The sequence below is a fragment of the Mustelus asterias genome, chromosome 4 (genome assembly GCF_964213995.1).
Source record: "Mustelus asterias chromosome 4, sMusAst1.hap1.1, whole genome shotgun sequence".
NCBI lineage: Eukaryota > Metazoa > Chordata > Chondrichthyes > Carcharhiniformes > Triakidae > Mustelus > Mustelus asterias.
Window position 1 is genome coordinate 17,999,165 of NC_135804.1, and position 22,145 is coordinate 18,021,309.

The 22,145-nt window shown below is 47.5% G+C and overlaps 1 protein-coding gene across 1 annotated transcript in view; it reads right to left on the bottom strand.

Moving 5' to 3' along the window:
* The window catches only part of wfdc1 (WAP four-disulfide core domain 1), a 51,754-nt gene that overhangs the window by 24,236 nt on the left and 5,373 nt on the right, over positions 1-22,145 (bottom strand). Inside the window, exons 2-3 of the mRNA XM_078210616.1 lie at positions 7,303-7,498; positions 2,158-2,241 (exon numbers count right to left, since the gene is read on the bottom strand). Of these exons, the coding sequence (XP_078066742.1) occupies positions 2,158-2,241; positions 7,303-7,498 (280 nt within the window). The remainder of the gene's footprint in view (positions 1-2,157; positions 2,242-7,302; positions 7,499-22,145) is intronic.

Genomic DNA, 22,145 nt, shown 5'->3' on the forward strand with positions numbered 1-22,145 from the left:
CCCCCGCCCCCCCCATCACCGGCAGCTCCAACCACCCCCCCTCAAGCGGTCCCGACCACCCCTGCAGCCCTAACTCCCCCGATAGGCTGACCACCCCAACCCAGCTCCGATCAGCCCTTCCCTCCCTCTGTCACTGATCCCAAAATGTAGAGTGACAGCAGGACCCCCATCTCAACCGATGTCCCCCAGAGACCCCGCCCACATTAGGCCCCGCTCCTCTGGTACTGTCCCCTTGGCACTGCCACTGTGCCCTTTGGGCAGTGCCAGGGGTCAAGTTGGCATTTTCAAGCTGGCAATGTCCACAGGACACCTCTTACTCCCCTTCACTCCAGTGGGGTCGGGTCACCAACGCTCCGTTAGTGGGGACCTATTGTAAACCCCACTGGTGCAGGGGAAGGGAGGGGGGGGGGGGGGGGGAAGCACTGCAATCAGCTAGTATCAGTAATGGTGACCGTAACAGATTAATCATGAAAACCCATCTTGTTCCCTAATGCCCTTTCGTGAAGGAACCAATACTAATATGGACAGATGCATCTGCAGCAGGCAGGTTAGTGAGGATGAGGTCGAGTATGCTTTTCCCTCACCAGACCCAGACACTATCTCACAGTTATATCCTTTTAGGACTCAACCAGCTCAGTCAGTAATGGTGCTACCAAGCCACTCCTGGTGATGGGACACGGAAGTCCCTGATCTCAAGTACAGTCTGTGCTCTTGTCCCCCTCAGTGTTTCCTCCAAGTGGTGCAGGAGTGCTGATTCATCAGCTGAGAGTGGGGGGAGATGGGGACGCCATGTGGCAATCAGCAGTAGGAGATTCCCCAGCCCATGTTTCACCTGATGCTACAAGACTTCAGGTTCCCAGGACAAAAACTGCTTCCCAACTGTCTACCACTGTGCCACCACCTCTTCCAGTGGGACAGACATACCCAGGATTAGATTTTATCCATAAGGTATGATTCTGTGTATATGACTGTGAGGCGGTTCCTCAATTAGTCTGCGAGACAGCTCTCTTAATATTGGCACAAGCCCCAGATGTCCATTCGGAGGATTTTGCAGTGTCGGCAGGGCTTTGTGTACCATTGTTGTTTCCGTTGCCTAGGTCGATACTGGGTGGTCCATCCAGTTTCATTCTTTTTAAGCAGTTTTTGGTACAATAGAGTGGTTAGGCAAGGGCATTTCAGAGCACATTTAAGAGTGAACCACATTGGTGTAGATCTGGTGTCATATGTCGGCCAGACCAGGTAAGGGTGGCAGTTTTCCTTCCCAAAAGGAAATTTGAGCCTGATGGTTTTTCATGTCAATTAACAATAGTCAATTATCATTAGACTTTTAATTCTAGATTTTATTGATTGAATTTGCTGTGGTGGGATTCAAACCCAAATTCCCCAGAGCATTATCCCGAGTCTCTGAATTACTAGTCAGGTGACAATACCACTACACCACTGCCTTCCCGCTAATATCTTGACAAAAGAAACACATTTTTCCTTTCTATGAAAAAAGGAGCCATGTCTTCTTCACTCAATGTTATTATGGATGGTGGTGACAGGCCTTGGAGCCAAAACAGTTTATGAACAAGAATTAAATTAAATAAAAACATGTTTATTGCAGAGTACTAGTTTTCCTTTAGGGGCTTATGTTAACATAAATCCTTTTGAATCAGACAAGACAATAATGTTTTGTTCCATTATCTGCCTCTGTCATGGGGAGTTTTAGAATCACAGTAAAAAGTGGTGTGGCTGAACTGTGCAAATAAAACCCGCAAAGCATCATTTAGTTAAATGGTACCTGCAAAGGCTGTATTTTGCTTAGCAATGTTTCAAATAGATATTTCATGTTTCTCTTGCAATTCACCCAGGTTTTTTGGCACCCAGTTTGTTTCCTGGACTTTCTCCCACTTTCCATTGCAGATATTTGAATGACTTAAAACCTAAAAATCGAGTAATGAGATCTGGACTTTAAATGATCTCCAAGATTTGAGGAATTCAGCAACTTGAGGAAAAAAATGTAACAATCCAGATCCATGATCTTTATATGAATGGCAGAATAGACTTGGTCATAGAAAATAATAACCTCAGTTACTAATTTACAAGGAGTTATGTTGTACTCATTGACTCAGCTCACATGTATCCAAATCACAAATAATATCGAAGAAACAACACCTTGAAGTACTTCCTCTGGTCCATCAAGTAGCCATCCATTGCCCCCAAGCCATCTGGGCTTTGGCTGCACCAACCAATCTAGAACTAAAATTAACATGAGTTAAACAAGCCAGCAAAATAACAAACACATATTAGCTTTCTGGTGTGACTGAAGGGTAAAATCTATAAATGCTTAGTATATCTGAACTGCAATCCATGCTGCAAGATATTCTTCCTATAATAATGGAGCCATTACGCAAATTCAATGGCTAACTTTGTGCAAGTAATTGGAGCCTCGGTATTCACATTATACATTCTTAGTGCGAGAAAGTCTTTTTGCTGGTTATTGGGACACATTATGTTATTGGGCCGATGGGGGAGAGAGAGGGAGAGAGAGAGAGACAGACAAAGTGAGAGATCACCAACAACCTGTCCTGGTCCCTTCATGCCGACGCTATCGTTAAGAAAGTCCATCAATGCTTCTACTTTCTTAGGGGGTAAGGAAATTTGGCATGTCTGCTATGATTAGAGTCATGGTGGTTTACAACATGGAAACAGGTCCCTCGGCCCAACTTGTCCATGCCGCCCAGTTTTTACCACTAAGCTAGTCCCAGTTGCCCGCATTTGGTGCATATCCCTCTATAACCATCTTATCCATGTAATTGTCTAACTTTCATAGGAAGTGAATTTATCATTGATGCAGATCAACTCCTCAACTTTTACAGATGCACCATAGAAAGCAGCCTTTCTGGTTGCATCACAGCTTGGCATGGCTCCTGCTCTGTTCAAGACTGCAGGAAGCTACAAAGGGTCGTGAATGAAGCCTAGTCCATCACGCAAACCAGCCTCCCAACCATTGACTCTGTCTACACTTTCCACTGCCTAGGAAAAGCAGCCAGCATAGTCAAGGACCCCACGCATCCTGGACATTCTCTCTTCCACCTTCTTCCATTGGGAAAAAGATACGTGACTTCAGACTTTTGTATCAACTGACTCAAAGACAGCTTCTTCCCTGCTGCCATTGGACTTTTGAATGGACCTACCTCGCACTAAGTTCATCTTTCTCGACACCCTGGCTGTGACTGTGACACTACATTCTGTACCCTCTCCTTCCCTTTGTCTGTGTAGCGCGCAAGAAACAATATTTTTCACTGTATACCAATACATGTGACAATAATAAATCAAATCGAGGGGGGGGGGGGGGGGGAGAGGAGAGCAAGAGAGAGAGAGAGGGGGGGAAGAGCGAGAGAGAGGGGGGGGAAGAGCGAGAGAGAGGGGGGGGAAGAGCGAGAGAGAGGGGGGGGGAAGAGCGAGAGAGAGGGGGGGGGAAGAGCGAGAGAGAGGGGGGGGGGAAGAGCGAGAGAGAGAGGGGGGGGGAAGAGCGAGAGAGAGAGGGGGGGGGAAGAGCGAGAGAGGGGGGGGGGGGGAGAGCGAGAGCGAGAGAGGGGGGGGGAGAGCGAGAGCGAGAGAGGGGGGGGAGAGCGAGAGCGAGAGAGGGGGGGGAGAGCGAGAGCGAGAGAGGGGGGGGAGAGCGAGAGCGAGAGAGGGGGGGAGAGCGAGAGCGAGAGAGGGGGGGAGAGCGAGAGAGGGGGGGAGAGCGAGAGCGAGAGAGGGGGGGGAGAGCGAGAGCGAGAGAGGGGCGGGAGAGCGAGAGCGAGAGAGGGGCGGGAGAGCGAGAGCGAGAGAGGGGGGGGGAGAGCGAGAGCGAGAGAGGGGGGGGGAGAGCGAGAGCGAGAGAGGGGGGGGAGAGCGAGAGCGAGAGAGGGGGGGGAGAGCGAGAGCGAGAGAGGGGGGGGAGAGCGAGAGCGAGAGAGGGGGGGAGAGCGAGAGCGAGAGAGGGGGGGGAGAGCGAGAGCGAGAGAGGGGGGGGAGAGCGAGAGCGAGAGAGGGGGGGGAGAGCGAGAGCGAGAGAGGGGGGGGAGAGCGAGAGCGAGAGAGGGGGGGGAGAGCGAGAGCGAGAGAGGGGGGGGAGAGCGAGAGCGAGAGAGGGGGGGGAGAGCGAGAGCGAGAGAGGGGGGGGAGAGCGAGAGCGAGAGAGGGGGGGGAGAGCGAGAGCGAGAGAGGGGGGGAGAGCGAGAGCGAGAGAGGGGGGGGAGAGCGAGAGCGAGAGAGGGGGGGGAGAGCGAGAGCGAGAGAGGGGGGGGAGAGCGAGAGCGAGAGAGGGGGGGGAGAGCGAGAGCGAGAGAGGGGGGGGAGAGCGAGAGCGAGAGAGGGGGGGGAGAGCGAGAGCGAGAGAGGGGGGGGAGAGCGAGAGCGAGAGAGGGGGGGGAGAGCGAGAGCGAGAGAGGGGGGGGAGAGCGAGAGCGAGAGAGGGGGGGGAGAGCGAGAGAGGGGGGAGAGCGAAAGCGAGAGAGGGGGGGGAGAGCGAGAGAGGGGGGGAGAGCGAGAGCGAGAGAGGGGGGGAGAGCGAGAGCGAGAGAGGGGGGGAGAGCGAGAGCGAGAGAGGGGGGGGAGAGCGAGAGCGAGAGAGGGGGGGGAGAGCGAGAGCGAGAGAGGGGGGGGAGAGCGAGAGCGAGAGGGGGGGGGGGGAGAGCGAGAGCGAGAGAGGGGGGGGAGAGCGAGAGCGAGAGAGGGGGGGGAGAGCGAGAGCGAGAGAGGGGGGGGAGAGCGAGAGCGAGAGAGGGGGGGGAGAGCGAGAGAGGGGGGGGAGAGCGAGAGCGAGAGAGGGGGGGGAGAGCGAGAGCGAGAGAGGGGGGGAGAGCGAGAGCGAGAGAGGGGGGGAGAGCGAGAGCGAGAGAGGGGGGGGAGAGCGAGAGCGAGACGGGGGGGAGAGCGAGAGAGAGAGGGGGCGAGAGCGAGAGAAATGGGGGGGGCGAGAGTGAGACAGAGGGGGGGGCGAGAGTGAGACAGAGGGGGGCGAGAGTGAGACAGAGGGGGGGGCGAGAGTGAGACAGAGGGGGGGGCGAGAGTGAGACAGAGGGGGGGGCGAGAGTGAGACAGAGGGGGGCGAGAGTGAGACAGAGGGGGGCGAGAGTGAGACAGAGGGGGGGGCGAGAGTGAGACAGAGGGGGGGGGGGAGAGTGAGACAGAGGGGGGGGCGAGTGAGACAGAGGGGGGGGCGAGAGTGAGACAGAGGGGGGGGAGAGAGTGAGACAGAGGGGGAGAGAGAGAGAGAGAGAGGGAGGGGGGGAGTGAGAGAGAGAGTGAGAGAGAGAGAGTGAGAGAGAGAGTGAGAGAGAGAGTGAGAGAGAGAGTGAGAGAGAGATTGTGAGAGAGAGAGAGAATGTGAGAGAGAGTGAGAGAGAAAGAGAGAGAAAAAGACAGAATGAAAGAGAAAGAGAGAGTGTACAAACATTTGTTCAAGGTGATTCCTGCTTCCATTTCAGTAAGTTATTATAATTGTTTGATTTATCAGTGAAGACATCAAGACATTCTCATGTTATCCCAAATCGGTTGTTTTTTGTATATTTGAAAAGGTTGAAGATAGCCTTTATGATCTGCATCAACAATAAATTCATTTCATATGAAAAATCAGCTCCAACATTTCCAAGATTGGACTACATTTACTTAAGAGGCTACAAGGAAATCACGTTTATTGGTTGAAACAATAATCTTTCATTTAATGACTGCAAAATCATCATAGAAATCCGACAGTGCAGAAGGAGGCCATTCGGCCCATCGAGTCTGCACCGACCACAATCCCACCCAGGCCCTACCCCCACATATTTACCCATTAATCCCTCTAACCTACACATCTCAGGACTCTAAGGGGCAATTTTTTTTTTTAACCTGGCCAATCAACCTAACCTGCACATCTTTGGACTGTGGGAGGAAATCGGAGCACCCGGAGGAAACCCATGCAGACACGAGGAGAATGTGCAAACTCAACACAGACAGTGACCCGAGCCGGGAATTGAACCCGGGACCCTGGAGCTGTGAAGCAGCAGTGCTAACCACTGTGCTACCGTGCCGCTCCAACATTCCTATTCTTATCTTCCTCCCCGTCACAAACCTGAAGAAATCCCACATGATGTAATCCAGAACAGGTCTTTTGTAGAAACTACATTCTGCTAGGTTAATATCTGGAAGTAAAAAAGTCTTTATTTTGTTAATCAGGGGGCTGAATGTTTCACATGTTGCATTGATATTTGTGATTGAAAATAACAAGCAAGTTTTTGATCTACAATCATTTTCTTTTGGTATTTCCACATGGCAAGTCCCAAATCTTGGATGAACATGGAGGAGGAGACAAGTAAAGGCATCCCGAAACAGAAGGAAAAATGAGCAGGCAAATCAAGCTTGTACAATGTTGACAGGCCTTTCAGAAAACTGCCACAGAGTGGTCGAGGCAGAAGATTGGGAGTACATTCTTTCTCCAGCCAAGATGGGAAAATGTTTTAAGTTTTAGTTTATTTATTAGTGTCACGAGCAGGCTTACATTAACATTGCAATGAAGTTACTGTGAAAATCTCCTAGTCGCCACACTCCGGTGCCTGTTTGGGTACACCGAGGGAGAATCTAGCATGGCCAAAGCACCTAATGTCTTTCGGACACTGGGAGGAAACCGGAGCACCAGGAAAAAACCCACGCAGACACAGGGAGAACGTGCAGTCTCCGCACAGACAGTGACGCAAGCCGTGAATTGAACCCGGGTCCCTAATGCTGTGAGGCAGCAGTGCTAACCACTGTGCCACTGTACTGAAAAATATGTTCTGGCTCTGCACAATTAGTAAGTGGAATTAGGAGGGTTTGGAGTCAATTGTGCTTCATGTATAATTAAATACTAAGCTGCGTTAACGATGCAGTAAGAGAACAAAGAAAGGACAAAGAACAAAGAAAAGTACAGCACAGGAACAGGCCCTTCGGCCCTCCAAGCCTGTGCCGATCATGATGCCCTAACTAACAAAAAACCTTCTGCCCTTACTCAGTCCGTATCCCTCTATTCCCTCCCTATTCATGCACCAAACCAGATGCCTCTTAAATGTTGCTAGTGTGCCTGCCTCCACCGCCCCCTCTGACAGTGCATTTCAGGCACCCGCCACTCTGTGAAAAACATCCCCCGCACATCTCCCTTAAATTTTCTCCTTCTCACCTTGAACCTGTGCCCCTTTGTAATTGGCACTTCCACCCTTGGAAAAAGCCTCTGACTATCCACTCTGGTAATGTCCCTCATAATTTTGGTCTGAATAGAGAAGATTTGCAGAACCTTGCAAAGATCAAGTATACCTGGTGGTGGCTTTACAGATTCCAAACAAGCATAAATACATCCATTGTAACAGCAGCGTTTGTGCCTTTCACATTCAGAGTCCGACCTGCAGCTGGGAACCTCACAGGCTCTGTCTGGCAAAACCTGTGGAGGGGGAGGACATCGGTCGTTCTTCTGGTATTGTGATGAATATGAAACCAGCTGATACTCATAGTCCTGTGAAGAAGATTAAAAAGAATGGAGTATTTTAACTAATGTCGCAACAAAACATATTTCTGCCTAAGTTTGCATTTTTGCGGCTATTTTGTTTGGAAGTTGTTTTTGTTTGCAATTGAGCGTTGCAAATTAGAGTGGTGTTAAAATAAACAAATCCCTCCGATTCTACTCAATGCCATTTTCCCTGCTATTAAACCATGCTGGGTTAAAACTAGCAATTTTTCTGCTCTCCCCATTTGCAACAAACATTTGTGCCCAAAAAATGGTTACTGCATTAACAAATTTAGAGCCACTTTTTCATTTTTTGGCTCTTGTGCACATGGAAACACTAAATTCGATCATATACCATTTGTATGTCCTTTTACTTTGGCGTGACAGGAGTAGCCAGGAATCCACCTTACTTCCAGGATTATATTTTTGAAATATGTAGGCTTACTTGCTAGATCACAGGATGTAGATGGGACAGAGGAACCATCTTTTCCACCACTACCACATTCTGTCATGTCAAGTGCTGTCCACTGCAAACAAGGCACATGGAGCTAAAAATTGTTCTGTGCTGGCTTCGGAGCATTTGGATCACGATTTACAATCTGCCCACGGGACCCCCACTGCTGTGCAGGTAGGCGGCAGGTGCACTTAACTGATTGTAGGTTTGATTAAACTGTCACACTGGCGCGGAGCGTGGCGACTTCTTGCGAGCTGTCCCCAGCATTCCCACTAATTCTATCTTTCACTCTTGTTCTATGCTCTTAAAACTCTACTCTCTCTACACCCTAGCTATGATTGTAACCCTACATTCTGCACCCTCATGTACTCTATATATGGTATACTTTGTCTGTAAAGTGCACAAGAGACAATACTTTTCACTGTATACCAACACATTAATTTTTTTCATAAGATCATTTAAAGGGTAATATTTAAAAGCAGTTGATACCATTTAAAAAGGCATTTAGACAGATATATGGATAGGAAAGGTTTAGAGAGATATGGGCCAAATGCAGGCAAATGGAGTTAGCTTAGATTGGCTTTTTGGTCGGCATGGACCAGTTTGGGCCGAAGGGCCTGTCTCCGTGCTGTAGATTCTATGATTCTATAAGATAATCCCCATTGCCTTCCCTCAGCCAATTTGAAAAGACTAATTACTCAATTGGAGGACGCTCGATTGTCAGCCAAACAGCTTCCACATTCAATATGTTTATATTCGGTAAAGAGAAATGTTTAAAGAAAATTTTAAAGGAATTGTTTTGAAATGTGCGTTTGGGTTTTTCTCCGGGATTGCACCTAGCAGTGTCCTGGAGATTGATCCTGAACTCCTGGAGATTCCAGATCAATCTGGGAGTGGTGACATTCCTACTAATGCCCCCTCTTTGCAGCATTGCTGGCTGCCTCCAGCTCCAATGGCCCCAGCCTGCCACAGTTAGGCCTCCTCCATCGAATTGGCAGCCTCCACAATTGGCAGACAGCAAAATGCCAGCAGGAACCACTCCCCCACCACCCCCCTTCCCCCCACCAAAAACAGCCCTAACTGGGGCCTTACGTAAATTGGCAGCCTGCAGCACAGAACAAATTCCCAGTGGGGCCAACACAATTCAGTCTGTTAACTCAGATCCTCCCGCCACAGATGTTACATTGGCTGTGTGTTTTCCTGTACATTTCAGATCAAGGACATCCACAGCAGTTACGTTCCAATTCACATGCATATTTCCAGTAAATCTTGATAGCCAGATTCAGGATTTTACAGCTTTTAACTAAAAATCCAGACTCTCAAAACACAAACCGGAACAAAGCAGCAAGTTAGGACACATCAATTTGCTCAGTGCCATCTGTTAGAAATAACAGATTGGGGCAGCACGGTGGCACAGTGGTTAGCACTGCTGCTGCCTCACAGCGCCAAGGACCCGGGTTCCATTCCCAGCTTGGGTCACTGTCCGTGTGGAGTCTGCACGTTCTCCCCATGTCTGCATGGGTTTCCTCCGGGTGCTCCGGTTTCCTCCCACAGTCCAGAGATGTGTGGGTTAGGTGGATTGGCCATGCTAAATTGCCCCATAGTGTCAGGGGAACTAGTTAGGGTAAATGCATGGGATTACGGGGATACGGCCTGGGTGGGATTGTGATCGGTGCAGACTTGATGGGCTGAATGGACTTCTGTTGCACTGTAGGGATTCTATGATCCTGCGTGTGATTTGGGATGTTCAATGCTGTCACCAAGTAGAAATAAATGGAAAAGCACCCTGTTTTGAAATAGTGCCTTTCCCTTTGTGAGTTAAGGAATATTCCAATAAGGAAATGTTGTCCTCTCCCATTATATTATAATTGCTGTTCTTTGCACCCAAGTCTGTCTGGGCTAGAAATAGTTGTTTGTCCAGTTTCACCTTCCATGCAATTCACAGCACTTTAAACCGGAGTTCATGCAGCCGGCAAAATAGCAGTGAATTGCACATTCCTGCAGGTGGCCCTAGTTAACAAGCTAAATGGAAGCTGAACGGCACACAGCTCTGTAACACTGCTACAACCACAGCGATTCCTACCGTTATACAGATAAAACTTCCCAGAATTGGACAGGAGGAGCAAACTGCTGCATCAGTAAATTTTGGACCCGCACATTGAGTTGTGCCTCAGTGGCAAAGGGGGTGGGTGAGTTTCCACAGCGGTACTCCAATTGCCCTTACAATTTTGACGACAGAACCACAGGCACCCTGAGAAAGTGGTATAAATAATGATTGTTGCCTTTCTGGAGGTTTCCACAGCTCTCCCACTGAAATTATCGGAAATGAGCAGATAAAATCTCGACAGAATTCCATTCCCAAGTGGATCCTTTTGGCATTGTATTTCTGCTTTAAAAACTATTTTATCCCCCACCCCCGTCCCCGTTACATTTGCACTTGTGGAATATAGCAGGAAAATAAATTGACACAAAGCTGCTATCTGAGTGCAGCAATGCAAGATTTCAGCTATAATAATGGTAGGAACACAGAAACTTGTAGTCAACAGAAGACCAACATCCATTTTGTTTGCTGGCCACCTTCTTGGTAATTGTCTGGTTCACCAATAGTGGAATTGTTAACTCACTAACAATCAATGTGTGTCAAATAATCTACAACAGATTCAAAAGAACACTACGAAAACTCAATAGTGGAAAACTTGGGAAACCTCCTTTCTCCCAAGCATGCTGCAGGATAATCAGAATTTAAATTATAACAGAAAAAAAATCTATTGAGGAATTAAGCCCAAAACTCCAAAGCCATATAGATCATTTGGGGCAGCACAGTGGTTAGCACTGCTGTCTCATAGCCTCAGGGACCTGGGTTTGATTCTGGCCTTGGGTGACTGTGTAGAATTTACACGTTCTCCCCTTGTCTGCATGGGTTATGTGGATAGACCGGGGGGGGGGGGGGGGGGGGGGGGGGACTGTGTAAATGGTCTTTCGAAGAGTTGGTGCACACTCGATTGGCCAAATGGCTTTCTTCGGCACTGTAGGGATTCTATGGATTCTATTGAAAACTCATTAAATGTCGGTATTCTACTGGAGTTGACTGATCTCAGCCCAGATTGTATGAGTACAGGTGTTTGCACTGTTATGGCAAAATAGGATTCAGCTAACATCCTTACTCATGAGTGCCATCCAGTTTGCATGTGGCAGAGTGGTTCACAATGTTGCCTCACAGCACCACGAACCCGAGTTCGACTACGGCCTAGTGTGACTGTATGGAGTTTGCACGTTTTCTCCGTGTCCGCGTGGGTTTCCTTCGGGTGCTCCAGTTTCCTACCACCCTCCAAAGATGTGCGGGTTAGGTGGATTGACCATGCAAAATTTCCCCTTAGTGTCAGGGGGTCCAGCAGGGTAAATATGTTAGGTTTACGGGGATAGGGCCTGGGTGGAATTATTGTTGATGCAGACTCAATGGGCTGAATGGCCTCCTTCTGCACTGTAGGAATTCTATGATTGTCAGTGTCGCCAATGTGAATCTATGGGGGTCAGGCAAGCAAATGGGAGGTTTGACCCACATTCCAAATGCTTGCCAATTCTTACTGAATAGATGTAACAAATAGCCACTTAAGTGAAGGACTTAAAGACCAGTGGCATCTGCAAAGATCACTTTGCTAAACATTTACCCATTATGAATTTTCTCACAACTCATGTTAGGAACCATTGATTTAAGTGGGGGGTGGGGAGGAGGCAGGGAAAGGGGACTGTTCTCTGCAATGATATGGCCTAAGTCACTACACAAATTTGTGGAGAGATCAAGTGGTATATGTGGCATAATCTTACCAACAGCCTGATACACCACAAAGCCCCAGTTGTGCATTATAAATTAAAATTTGATCTAACAGGTACAAACCAACTTACTGGACAGCTGAACTTGTTAAATCACAAGGCTGTGGCTAACTTTAAACTACAACAGCCCCCTTGAAATGTTCAGAGGCGAAAGTCTACAAAATCCCGTGGGACCATAGACGGCACCTCCTTTTTTTCCAGAGAGAGAGATAGACCCAACTGGTGGTGATTTAACCTGAGGATCACCACATCTCAGATGAGAGGCAAGGTTTAGAAAGCAGGACTTTCATGAATAATCTCAGCTGGTACAGGAACTGAACCTGCGCTCTTGGCGTTGCTCCGCATCATGAACCAGCCGCCCAGCCAACTGAGCTAACCAACCTCCTACACACTTGAGAAACAGCACATTTTCTGAAGGTCAGTCTTACAAATGCAGATTTCCAGCAAGGAGCCTGATATATTTATCTTTAATCACTGTTCCATGAAATGAATGAGCTCAGTTTGAAAAGTCTAATTTTAATTGCCTCCTATTATTGGATTTAATAGATACAGTTAAATTATAATCTCCAAACTAATTGAATTTGTATTGAGGATTATATAAAGAATATTTCAGGACTGATTCATTAGGAAAAAAATAACTTTCTCTGATGTCAGGTTATGCGGTAATGATTGAACTTCCCTGCATTGGCAATGGAACCAAGCATCTATTTCTCAGTAGGACCTGATGTTCCCTCATCATTTGACCTCCAAAAAGATATTTTAAAAGGAGCTAATGGACATTTCACAGGAGTCCTTGAGACATTTAAGGAGATGATTGGCTATTCTTTCTCACACTTTAAATCTTGACTGTGTGGTCAAATTCCATTGTTGACAATGTTCAGCAGATAAGAAACATATTTTCCAGCAGTGTGTTTGGACATGTAACATTTTTTCCCCCAATGCAAAAATGTTAATTTTGACTAACTCTATAATCTCAGCCATTTCAAAGGACATAGTACAATGGAAATGGCTTCTTTTGTGAGGTTATATTTCACGGAGAGCGACTGATATTTTGGTTTCATATAGACTGATGTGGATTTCTTTACAGGTACCTCATGCACATTCAGCGACTTATGTTTTATGGTACTGAGTTTTTGTATTCTGAAATTGTTTTTGTGTTTTAGTTTTCAGCCACTGTATGACAACCGATAACTAGTACTCTAATTCAGAGTAATAACATCCAGTGAATAACAGTCATTAACATCTTTTCCTTTATGTAGGGTACAGTTTCTCTGTTTAAATATTGTTTAAAAGTACAGCCATGAATAGGAAAAGACAAGATACTCTGTCCTATGTACAACTTACAAAATAGGAGAAGTAGGCCATTCAGCCCTCAAGTCTGCTGCTGGTCTGTTATTTTTCCAAATTCCCATCTATTACCCGTAACCTTTGATTCCCTTGCCTAACAAGAATCTATCCACCCCCTCTTTAAAAATGTTCAATGATTCCGCCTTCACTGCCTTCTGAGGCAGAGAGTTCCAAAGTCTCAACTCTCTCAGGGAAATAAATCTCATCTCTGTCCTAAAAGGATGACCACCAACTTTAAAACAGCACTCCTAGTTCTGGACGCCCCTACAAGAAGAAACATCTTTTCCATCTCAACTTTATCAAGACCATTCAGGATCTTGAGACACACATTCTTTTTAAAACTCTTGCCTCCTCACAAGGGATTTCTGTCTTCACCTTCAAGGATCTAACCTCTGAATTCCTTCCGGAAGTCACTCTGACTTGGACTGCCTCAACGACTGCTCGTTTCCCAGCATTTCAGTCGCATCTCCGGAGTTTCCCTCGATTCAGAGGTCTGTACACTAGACAAGCATGACTTCAGCTCTTCAGCCCCACTGAACGGAACTCCACTGTTTCAAAGGGTTACGTCTCGCCTCAGTGACCCGCAGCATGGAATCGCCAACCTTCTGCAATCTTCTCAGCTCAAGGCTTCTCCTGAGCCCTCACTACTTGGAGCCTGTCAACTGCAGCATTTTGGGAACTTCTTTCTTTGTTCCTTTCCCAAGTAGTTACTCTTGGTGGTGGTGGTTCTTCCCAACAGTCTCCTCCTGGTGGCTTCTTCCCTGGTCCACTCTCTCTTTCTCTCTACACCATCCCCCAGTCCTTGGACTCCTCTCATTATGGCACCCGACTCCTTGGTCTCGTGATCTGGTTTTCATGCAGTTCTCTCCATGCAATTACCCTGAGCACTTGCTCTAGTCCCAAGGTTTCAATGCTGGACTGCGCAGTGCGCTCCCAATTTATCACATGTGCAGAAACTCCCAGGGCACGACAGGATGTGTAATTTCTGACCTCCGTTAAAGAGGCAAGTTCCTATTTCTTGACTGATTTCCGAGATGGCTGAGCATTTGCAGCGTACATAACAAATTCCAGTCAATAGTCACAATCTAACCTCGGCAGAACTTTCTCCAGCACAGTTCTCATTGGGGGCTCAGCCAATGCTAGAGATAAGCTATGAGAAACAATCTTGGGAGTGAAGAGGAATTAATCTCCCAACGAAACTGAGGGCAGACAGAGTGGTTGCCCTTCCCCCCAATCTTGTATGATTGTGAGATGTAGACCATTTATTCTAGGCATGCAAACACGCTACACCATTTTCACATGACTTGCAGAAACTACAAGATTAGATGGTAAGGTGCCTAAATACTGAGATCCTCTTCTGACGGACATGTATAGCATCCACGCACTGCTGAGGAAAGCTTAGATAAGATGGGCAAGATCATGTTGCCACAATGCCTAAATAAACACTTGCTAAAAAAAAACTTAATTAAAGGGAAATGTGTTCACAAAGAGAGTTTTAAAAAAACACTTCAAGGGATACAGAAGTTTTCACTAAGAGTTTCAACATCGTCCTGGAGATTATGGGGGACATTCATAGAGCTCCGCTACATATCAGACCAGGGGACATAGATTCAGATAAATGGCAGTAGGGGACATGAGGAAGAAATTTCTTTTTATGCAAAGGGATTTCGCTGCCTGAGTTGCTGGTGGAGGCAGAGACCCTAAATTCTATAAGCTACAGGGTTATGAACCCGGTGTAGGAAGGTGGGATTAGGAAGGGCACCGGGCACTTGAGTGGCCTCAGGTTAGCATGGGCAAGATGGGCCAAATGGCCTCCTTCTGTGCTGTAACTTTTCTATGGTTGTATATAGCACAGCCTCATCAGCCACCTCCTACGAATAGAAGAATTACACTGGCCAACGGGAAATGAGGACATAGCAATGCAAGCACTTCCATCGCGCCAACAGGTAACAGATCCATCAGTGCTCTAACTAGACTGATTAGCCACCTCCGAACATATCCACCTCCACACATCACATCTGCAAGTTAAATGAATTCTAATTAACACAAGGTCACCTTTGACTAGGACAAACAAACACCACTGCTTGTGTGCACCTGATCAGCGTCTGTGCTCATTGCTCAGCCTGTGACAGTACCTGCACAGATCCTTTCACACGAGGACTAAAATATACAAATCTACAATTTTGCTGTTTAGATCCTCACCCATTGGCAGGGCAAGCCTCAAATCTGCCTAACACATTGCAAAACAAAATGCCTGTTAATCATTAGAGAATGGTGAGAGTGTGCATGGCAGAATTTCTGATGGTAGGAAAACCTTCCAACTGGCGACAGGGACTTACCACTATAGGGTTAATTTTAAATTGATACATAGTATGACCCAAGGAAGCAAATCATTGCAGTTATGTGCGAGTTAAAAGTATGGTGAAGTAGCCCTAACTTGTAGCCGACATCGCAAAAAGATTTCACAAGATGAGCTATTCTTAGAGTACGGTGACTGCTGTTATCCAGGCAAGTATGTGACCGAACAATTAGAATTCAAAAGAGCTCAGTATTTCTTAATTACCCAGGGAGAAGACAAAGTTTTTGGTTGTTTTGAAGTGGTGACTCCCCTGACTCTGAACTAGAGACTGTGTGGTTCAACCCTACGCCCTTTCAAAACTTCTGAATTGAAAAGTTACATATCAGGAGCCAAGCCAGGAGCCACAGGAAGGAATGGGGGAAACTGAGTGCTTGAGTGACAATGATTAGTGCATTTCCTTTGGAGAAAGGATGAATGAGAGCAGCAGGCTGCAATATTTCAGGGCTCCCTAAATGGAAACACAACACTGTATACATCAAAGAGAAGTTCTTTTCAGGAATAAAAGTTATTTTCTAAACAGAGTATCTACTATGCACACTACGTCTTAAGATTCCTATTATTATACCATGCATGCAATTGTGGGTTATTTGGATGTAACAAAGTTCGATGGCTGTCGAGAGAGTCTTAGTACAAGAAGTTTTCAATGGAAGAGACAAAAATGGATTTTTTCATCCACTGATAGTTAATCATTCACAGAAACCCTACAGAGCAGAAAGAGGCCATTCAATCCATCAAGTCTGTACCGACTTGCATCTTACCCAGGCTCCATCCCCATAACCCCACATACTTATCCTGCTAACTCCCCCTAACCTACACATTCTGGGACCCTAAGGGGCAATTTAGCATGGCCAATTCAACTAACCTGCACATCTTTGGACTATGGGAGGAAACCAGAGCACCTGGAGTAAACCCACACAGACACTAGGAGAATGGTTTGCACAGTCACTCAAGGCTGGAATTGAACCTGGGGCCTGGAGCTGTGAGGCAGCAGTGCTAACCACTGTGCCAATGTGCACCGATTCATATAATTAGAACAAAAATTATCAGCAGGACACACACACACACGCAGGCACGATTTTCAATCACACAAAACTCAATGGGGATTTGAATGGATTGCTGTATCCACAGTTGGAAAATGTGCTACGGTGTGGTAGGAATGTCTGGACAAATGTTTAACATGCCCAGCGCGTCCTAAAGTGACACACCTGAAAGATTTACAATGTAAATTTTATGTCTTACCAGTTATACAATTCCACTGTTCGCCTCACAAAAACAGCAATTATCACTGATTTATATTAAATGCCATGAAGATGCTAATGAAGTTGCCATCTTTTTGTTTGGTAGAATCAAACTGAACTCACCATAGGAAGTTAAATCTTGGCATTTCAAGTACAAGTACTCTTTAAAAGTTATGACTGTCGTCAATTACTACCAATTAACTTAACTGGCTCTGAAAATTGACCAAGTGTGGAGTCTCATTCTTTCATGTATAAATTTCCGTTGAAACTTTTTTTAAAACATTGATTTTAAAATTTTCACTTTCCTTTTTTGTAATCCAATTTGTCTTCCTCTGCACAGATGCAGCTTGACATGCTGAGTATTTCCAGCATTTATACACAAACATACACATTAGGAACAGGAGTAGTTTCGGCCCCTTGAGCCTGCTTCTCCACTTGATAAGATCGTGGGTGATCTGACTGTGGCCTCAGTTCCACTTTCTATTCTGTTTCTTTCGCTCTCCTTTCTCCTTCCATTCCTGATTTAACATTGATTTCACTGGCACTAATTTGCACACCTTTCTGCAGCTTATCAGTCCTTCAATCTGATTGTGAAGGAGCTACCCTGTTCACCCGCATCCCAGATACAGTGGGGGCAATTCTCCCATCCACACCTTTGGGGATCAAGCGGGACAACCCCGCTGGAGTGAAGGAGGGGCAATCGGGGCCCCCTCAGGGGGGGTCGGGTGGCAGGGGGTGGTGCCCCCGTGGCATGGGCACCCTGGTAGTGCCAGCCTGTGCCCCCTGCCCAAAGGGCAAAGTGCCCATGTCCAGGGGCATCTTGGCACTGCCCACCGTGCATAGGGCAGTGCCAAGGGGGTGGGGCAATCAGTGGGGGTGGTGGTCCCGCTGCCACTCTGCATGGGGATCAGTTGGGGCCGGAAGGGGGCCAGCGATTGGGGCGGTCTGGTGGGGTGGATGGTCAGCTGGGCGGGATCGTCACTGCTGGGGGGGGGGGGGGTCTGCTGGAGATCGGGGTGCTCTGGGACGGCAGGGAGGAGGTTCGGGGCTGATCCGTGAATGTACGGGGAGCCGCGATCGGGCCCTGGGGGAGGGGGTTGAGGGGCAACACTGCGAGGGTCGCAGGCTGGCCAACGATCGAGTTGGCCAGCAAACAACAGGTTGACCATTCGGAGCCACTGTGCAAGCTATCAGCCTCCGGCATGAATAGGCCCCATCCCCCGAGCTTTTAATGATATTCCGGATTGTGACCTCTGCATTGCACAGAGTGTAGGAGATTCGAGTCTGAAGTCGCACTGAAAAAGAACACCGTGATTTACACCAGTTTTCCTGTGAATTTGACACTTAGAACTTTTTTGGGAGAATCGTGGTCAGTACTTCCCACACTGTTGCTATCAGCCATGCCACAGCAATGTTCTATTCAACATTAAGATAAACCCAAAGACCAGAAACAGCGCACTTTAAACATCTGCATAGCTGTGAGAAAAACAACATCAATGGAGAGAGAAACCGGGTGGGGATTATAATGGACAGCTACTGGGCTATCATCTACTTTAACCCCTACTGAAGTTGAAAGTTCCACCCAGGGAAATATGCAGATCCTGCACTGACCAGCTGGCAGGGATATTTGCAGACATCTTCAGCCTCTCCTTACTCCGATCTGAAGTCCCTACCTGCTTCAAAAAGATGACCAAAGAAAAGCCAGACAGTGTGCCTTAATGCCTACCGCCCAGTGACTCTGACATCCATCATTATGAAGTGCTTCCAAAGGTTAGTCACGGCACGCATCAACTCCGGTCTCCCAGATTACCTGTATCCACTGCAGTTCCCCTATCGCCACAACAGGTACACAGCAGACGCCATCTCCCTGGCCATACACTCAACCCTGGAACACCTGGATAACTTATGAAAGACTCCTCTTTATTGACTACAGCTCAGCCTTCAACACCATTATCCCTACAAAACCCATCTCCAAAGTCTGTGGCCTAGGGCTCAGCTCCTCCCTCTGCGACTAGATCCCAGACTTTCTAAACTACAGACCACAATCAGTAAGGATAGGCAATAACACCTCTTCCATGATTATGCTCAACACGGGTTCCCCTGCAAGGCTGTGTCCTCAGCCCCTCACCATACTCCTTATACACCTATGATTGTGTGGCCAAATTCTGCTCCAACTCCATTTTCAAGTTGGCTGAAAATGACGAGACGGAGTACAGGAAAAAGACAGAGAATCTGGTGAACTGGTGCAATGACAATAATCTCTCCCTCAGTGTCAACAAAATGATGGACATAATCATCAATTTCAGGAAGCGTAGTGGGGAGCATGCCCTTGTCTACATCAATGGTGATGAAGTGGAAATGGTTGAGAGTTTCAAGTTTCTAGGTGTCCAGATCACCAACTGCAAATATCCCTGCCAGCTGGTCAGTGCAGGATCTGGTCCTGGTCCTCCCACACCGACACTATAATTAAGAAAGCCCACCAATGCCTCTACTTTCTCATGAGGCTCAGGAAATTCGGCATATCCACTACAACTCTCACTAATGTTTACAGATGCACCACAGAAGGCATCCTTTCTAGATGTATCACAGCTTGGTACGGCCCCTGCTCTGACCAAGACCGCAAGAAATTACAAAAGGTTGTGAACGTAGTCCAGTCCATCACGCAAACCAGCCTCCCATCCTTTGACTCCGTCTACACTTCCTGCTGCCTCCGAAAAGCAGCCAGCATAATCAAGGACCTCACGCACCTCGGACATTCTCTCTTCCACCTTTTTCCGTGGGAATAAGATACAAAAGTCTGAGATCACGTACAAACCAACTCAAGAACAGCTTCTTCCTTGCTGCCATCAGACTTTTGATAGGCCTACCTTATATTAAGCTGATCTTTCTCTACACCCTAGCTATGACTGTCACATTATAGTCTGAACCCTCTCCTTTCCTTCTCCCCTGTGTACTCTATGAATGGTATGCTCTGTATAGTGCGCAGAAACAATACTTTTCGCCATAATCTCAATACGTGACAATTATAAATCAAATCAAATATGGATTCAGGTTAAAAGGAAAACATCTAGGGGGCAATTCTCCCAAAAATATTCTAAGGGCTGAATTCGCTTAAAAGCTGGAGTAACTCCCGCCGATTGTTTTAGCGGGATTTTCAAAATGAATCTCCCACACTCTGAGCACCGCAGAGCGCCTCAGAGATTTACACCAAAAATCAGAGGGCAGAACCTATTCCCGCTGGAGAGGCTGGCAGCTTAGCACTGATCGGGCCACTGCGCATGTGCCAATCTGTCAGAGCGCAATCAGCGCATGCGCAGCAGCCCCACACTTCTGGCATCCCGATTGCTGGCCAGCTTTGTAACCCCGCATTACTGCCCTTGCTGAACCCCCCACCCTCCCCCTGATTTGCTGCTTCTTGGACCTTGATGTGTTCCCCACTCCCCACACCCGACATCCCCGACCACCACCACCCTGGCCTGCCCCGATTCCCCCGACCCCGGCATTCCCAACCCCCCTCTGGCAGCCTCCTCCCCTCAACCCGTACGGCCAGCCTCGATCACCTCATTCCCTCCCTCTGCCACCAATCCCAGTGCAGTGTGGCAGTGGGGCACCCCATCCTCACGATCTCCCCTGTAGGCCACACCCTCCCTATAGGTCCTGCCCCCCCCTTGGCACTGCCCGGTGAGCAGTGCCAAGGTGCCCCTTGGGCATTGCCACATAGGCAGTGCCAGGGGGCCAAGCTGGCAATGCCCAAGGGACAACCCCCTTGTCCCTGATCTCCTGGGGTAGCCTCTATGGCCTCTGTTCCTCCAGCAGGGTCGGGTTGCCAGTTCCTCGTTAGTGGGGAGCTGTTGTAAACCCTGCTGGGGTGAACCACTCCTAATGGTGGATGAGGGTGGGTGGGGGGGGCGAACCAATTACGCCAACAATCCTGGCCCCGGGGATGCGCAGAGTCCATGGCGCCCAGCGGGGAGCCTGCTCAACGGCTTCTGCTGATGTCTCCCGACCCGTTGCACTACTGCGGCAGCACAGCAAGTTGGGAGAATCGCCCCCGTAACATCATGTAGTGGATAATGAATATGTGGATAGTCTATCCAGGGAGGAAGTCTAGGATCTTTTAAATTGTATGGAGTTAATAGATACATTTTTGAAAAACAGGTCTATTAAAAGATCCAAAAGACAAAAGGTGAGGGCATTAGATGAATACTTGAATAGAAGCAATGTGCAGGGATATGGAGAAAAGGCCAGGGAATGGCACTAAGTTATGATGCTCATTTGGAGAGCCAGTGCAGACACGATGGACAAAATGGCCTCCTTCTGTGCCATAACATGGATATTTCTTAGAAGAATTTCTTAGAATCCCTACAGCACAGAAAGAGGCCATTCGGCCCATCGAGTCTGCACCGACCACAATCCCACCCAGGCCCTACCCCCATATCCCTACATATTTACCCACTAACTCCTCTAACCTACGCATCCCAGGACACCAAGGGCTATTTTAGCATGGCCAATCAACCTAACCTGCACATCTTTGGACCATGGGAGGAAACCGGAGCACCCGGAGGAAACCCACGCAGACACAAGGAGAATGTGCAAACTCCACACAGACAGTGACCCAAGCCGGGAATCGAACCCAGGTCCCTGGAGCTGTGAAGCAGCAGTGCTAACCACTGTGGTACCGTGCCGCCCTAATATAAACTATGTTTCTAAAGGAATTGAGACATGTTGGTTTGGGGTTAATCAAATGGATCTGATACCTTCAGGATCCCACTGTTATTGAAGTTTGTTCCAGTCTATCCTCTAACTTACCACGAGCAACACCACTGCAAACTCATTTTTGGCCTATAACAGGCATAAACCTGCTCACTAAATTATTCTGCACTTAAATGATCTTAAAATGGACATATGTTGTTTTACAGTCATTAGTGGCACAAGTGCAATTAGTGTGGAAGTAAGAGAGACTAACCAGGACTTTTTCACAATTCTTTTGTTAGAATATATGTCAAAGGACTGCAGACAAATTGTTACACTTCTGTTCATAGAAGGAGGAAATCCACATAATTAGCAACTGTTTAGTTCAGCTCAAACATTTGTGCCAATTACAGGGAAATTATCAAAGGAAATAATTAGGGATAAAATAAATACTTCGAAAGCCACAGATGGGTCAGAGATCAACATGAAATGTGTAAGGCATGTCTGACATACCTGGCAAATCTTTTGGAGAGAATAATGGAAACTGCAGACAGGGCATCAATTATAGAATCCCTACAGTGCAGAAGGAGGCCATTTGGCCCATCAAGTCTACACCGACAACAATCCCACCCAGGCCCTATGCTCTTAACCCTATGTATTTATCGTGCTAATTTACTCTGACACTAAGGGTCAATTTAGCATGGCCAAGCCACCTAACCCACATATCTTTGGACT